Genomic DNA, 4,152 nt, shown 5'->3' with positions numbered 1-4,152 from the left:
TAGGAGAAAGGATCCACTAGACCCATTTGTATCCCGTCTCGAAGTTACCCAAGCAGGTAACCACAATGGATTCTCACTTTAGGTTGGAAGTATCACCCGAGAGCGAAGGAGAAGGGAAGGCGGATAAGAAGGAGGAAGGTAGTCTGCACCTCCTTCTCCGCTACGATTGGAAGTTCCCAATAGGCTCCGTGCGAGGAGACCTCCCCCTCCGAACGTTCTCCACTCCCCCTCCCTCCCCCTCTCTCTCTCTCCTCCTCCTCACCTCAAATCCAGGAGCATCTCTCAACACCGGCACCTTCAGGACTGCGCAGTCTGCCATGGCAGCCTTCCCCGTCTTCCGCATCACGTGCATGGCCTTCAGCTTGCTGTCCTCCACCAGGTCGGCTGGGGTCACGGGGCCCCGAGCAACGCCCTCCTCCTCCGCCTTGCGCACGCGGATGTTGAGGACTCGAGAGATCTCCATCATCTCCCGCAGCTTCTGCGGGTTCCAACTCGCAAGGACAAGCTCGCACTTGGCATGGGAGGACTGGACGCTGCGGGGCTCGAGCAGGATAAGGAGGATAACGAGGCGGAGGACCAGAGAGAAGTTTGATGAAACCGCCCTAGGGCACCTCCAGCCCCTAGAGAAGGGTCTACTTCCATCTCCTCCTCCTCCTCCTCCTCGTCTGTTGGCACTTTCACCTCCCCCATGCGAGCTCAGGCCCCTGAGCTCGTCGCCTGGGTCGGCAGAAAGAGGAGCGTCGACGAAGTTCATCTGGTGGTAGCTCGCATCCTAGCCCGATCAGTTGACGTCACGCCCGTCTCATCCCTGCGAGATGAGGTCAGTCGAAGTGACAAGACGGGAAGAGCACGAGGAACTTGGACAAGAAGGATAGGAGGGACGACACTGTACTGTCTCCTACCCCTCCCGGCCCCAACACCTTTCTTCCTTCCTCAGATCAAAGTTTGATCGGCTGCTGCGTTCAGGCTCCATCTACCCTCACATGAAACACCACAGGCTATGAAATCCTCCTTGAGCACCTACATAACTCCCCCTCCCTCTCCCTCCGCCTTTCCTCCATCCATCCTCGCAAATGCTGATCGACCGATGAAGACTACAGCTCACCGCTATGATCGCATTCATCCTGCTTCTCCTCCTCTTCCTCTTCTCAATCTTCCCTGTCCCTTCAGCCCCATGTTTCCTCCTCCTCCTCTCCTCAGCATCCTCATCCTCAGTCACCGCCCCGTCCCCCATTGTGTGCGCGGGATCCCAACCGTTACAAAATTGTCGAATCATCTCCCTCATATCCTTCCGGGCCTCGGGGAAACTCAGGGTCCGGGTCCCGTTTCACTGACAAATCCTAAATTATCAAGCTCGCCTCAGTAATTTTTTACTTAACTTTGAGTAAAGACTATCTGGTTGCGTCCGTAATGCACATAACCTGATCCTCCTCCTCCTGCTCCTCCTGCCACCCCACCCCCACCCCCACCCCACCCCTGCCTCTCCTCCTGCCCACCCCCACCCCCCACCCCACCCCTGCCTCTCCTCCTCCCCTCCTCCAACCCCCTGCCTCTCCTCCTTGTCCTTTTCCTCTCTGCACATACTTGCGGTCTCACCATGAAGCTTCCAAGATCCTTGGCTCGGCGTCATTCCCTTCCTTGCCTGATTCCTCTAGCAGCTTCTCGCTCAAAGAACTCTCGCTGCCTCTCACTCCTCCTCTTACTCCATCTCCTGAGCCTCACCATCTCACCCTCCATCAGTCTGTCCCCTCCAGCCAAGCTACATCGCCATGCGCATCATCAACTCAAACCTCAACAGCTCTGCCTCCTCCCCCGAGTCACGAGCTCCTTTCTCGCCTCTTCGACTCGACGTTGCAGGGGAGGATACGACGAGCCCATGAGTGGAGGAACATACGAGGAGGAGGGGGTGGAGGACGAGGACGAGGACGAGGACGAGGACGAGGTTTCAGAGGTGAAAGATACGGAGAATTTTGGAAGCAAAGTAAAGAGATCGACAGGTTGCTGAAGACATCATCCCTACCAACAGATCCCTGAGAGAATATCTAAGTTCGACCTCAGAGGAGTCAGGTACCCTACTCACTTCCTCGTCCCCTCGTAATGTCCAATCCTCTCCTACTTTCCCCTCCTTTCCTTCCTCACTCCATCCCTCCAATTCTCCTTGATCCTTGCTGCTACTCCTCCCTCTCCTCCTCTCTTCCTCAACTTCCCTCACCCTTCTCCTCCTCCTCCTGAACCACCACCACCTCATCATCATCATCATCATCCTCATCCTCATCCTCCTCCACCACCACCTCATCCTCATCATCATCTTCGTCCTCATCCTCCTCCTCCTCCTCCTCCTCCTTACTCCCTCCCTCCCTCTCTTAATCCTTGCTTGCAGCTTCAGAAGTCAACGAAGCAGCGCTCCTCGACATGATCGATATCGTAACTTTTGCCTCGTCTCCTCTTGTCTCTGAGAACCTTCAGGGCGGCAACAAATCTTCAAGGCTCTTCGATGACTCCCGTGGAGTGCTCTACGTACTTGCAAACGCTCCTGCAACCTGCTGCTGACTGGACTCTTTCTCTCCCCCTCCTCCTCCTCCTCCTCCTGCTACTCCCTGCCCTCCCGCTTCTTCCTCCTCCTTCCGCAGCTCGTCAACGAGAGCTTGAAGTTGGAGAGCCCGATGATCCGCAGGTATCCACTTCTCCTGCTCCTCCTCATGCTGATTTCTTTTCCTCTCCCTTACCCTCCCTCCTGACTCATACTTCGTCTCTCACTGCATCTCCTAGGCAATTTTCCTCGCTCTGGGGCAAGCTGCCCGACCTGCCGATGCCGCTACATGGCGCAGCTGTAAGAGGAGGAGCTGGGGGGGAGGGGAGGGGGAGGAGGTCACGAGCATGAAAGAAGGAGGGAGAGGGAAGGGGGACACGAGAGAGGAGCAGGAGGAGCAGGAGGAGTGACTGATGGGCGTGGAACAGGCTTGGCATCACCAAGGGCTGACCTACATCATCGGTTGCTTGCGTTTGCTGCTGATGCCCTGCTGATGCAGAAACGAGCAGGAGGAGGAGACGGTCACTTGGTGTACGATGGAGTTTGATGCTCAACCGGCAGGATGGTCTTGACTTGTCCTGTTGGTCGATGTCAGACATTGAGAGAACATGGCAGAGAAATGGACCATCTTCAACCAGATGAACGTCCCGAGGTACTTTGAGGCCACTGCTTGTTGTCTTCTAATCATCATCGTCATCGTCATCATCACCATCATGGGGGGTCGTCGTCGTCATCATCATCATCATCATCATCATCATCATCATCATCATCGTCATCGTCATCATCATCATCATCATCATCATCATCATCGTCATCATCATCATCGTCATCATCATCACCACCACCATCACCATCATCATTACCTCACTTCTACCTCAGGATGCATCATGCTGGAGCACAGCTCGGCGATGAGTTCTGGGTTACAGGAGGGTTTGACGGTGAGACTGTAGAAGAGAAGCAAGAGGAGGAAGCCGGTCAAGGAATAGTCAGGGAGAACAGGAGTTGGGGGGAGGAGGAGGAGGACGAGGAGGACGAGGACGAGGAGAGGAGCAGCTAATGGAGGAGGCAGGAAGCGTCTTTTTGCGTTCGGTGGAGTCGTGGAAGGTCAACAGGCTAAGAGCAGATCGACACTCAAGCAGCTGGATGATCCGACCGGAGCTGCCGGAGGATAGATGCTACCATGCTGCTGTCACCCTGGATGGATGCATCTACGGTGCTCCTCCTCCATCACCTCCTCCTCCTCATCCTCCTCATCCTCCTCCTCATCATCATCATCACCATCATCATCATCATCATCATCATCATCATCATCATCATCATCATCATCATTATTCTCCTCCTCCTCCTCCTGATCATGTTTACTCTCCTTCCTGTATGTGTCCCTCGTCCCCTGTTTCTGCTTCTCCCTCTCCTCCCTCCTTTCTTGCTCCTCTTCCCTCGTTCGTTGGCCTGACTCTGAGCAGTGCTGGGAGGGGAGAGCACCAAAGGAGGAGACGACTGCTTCTTCACGCGGTCGGTTGTGCGCCTGGACCCGCGATCTGGTCAAGGATGGACTTCTTGCCCGCCGATGAGGACAGCAAGGTGAGCTGATGGGAGGGAGGAGGACGAGGACAAGAACGAGG

General features: G+C 55.4%; 1 protein-coding gene across 1 annotated transcript; it reads right to left on the bottom strand.

The window, feature by feature from the left end:
- Positions 1-262: 262 nt before the first annotated feature.
- On the bottom strand, positions 263-1,234 carry GUITHDRAFT_148259 (hypothetical protein; the record flags this gene model as incomplete). The annotated part of the gene is made up of 4 exons (XM_005819901.1): positions 263-533; positions 682-717; positions 921-973; positions 1,106-1,234. Coding segments are annotated over 4 exons (489 nt in total), but the record flags the coding sequence as incomplete, so codon positions are not given.
- Between the last annotated feature and the right edge of the window lie 2,918 nt (positions 1,235-4,152).

This window comes from Guillardia theta, assembly GCF_000315625.1.
Source record: "Guillardia theta CCMP2712 unplaced genomic scaffold GUITHscaffold_200, whole genome shotgun sequence".
NCBI lineage: Eukaryota > Cryptophyceae > Pyrenomonadales > Geminigeraceae > Guillardia > Guillardia theta.
The sequence above is the reverse complement of the archived record's forward strand: the minus strand, read 5'-3'. Positions and strand labels throughout refer to the sequence as shown.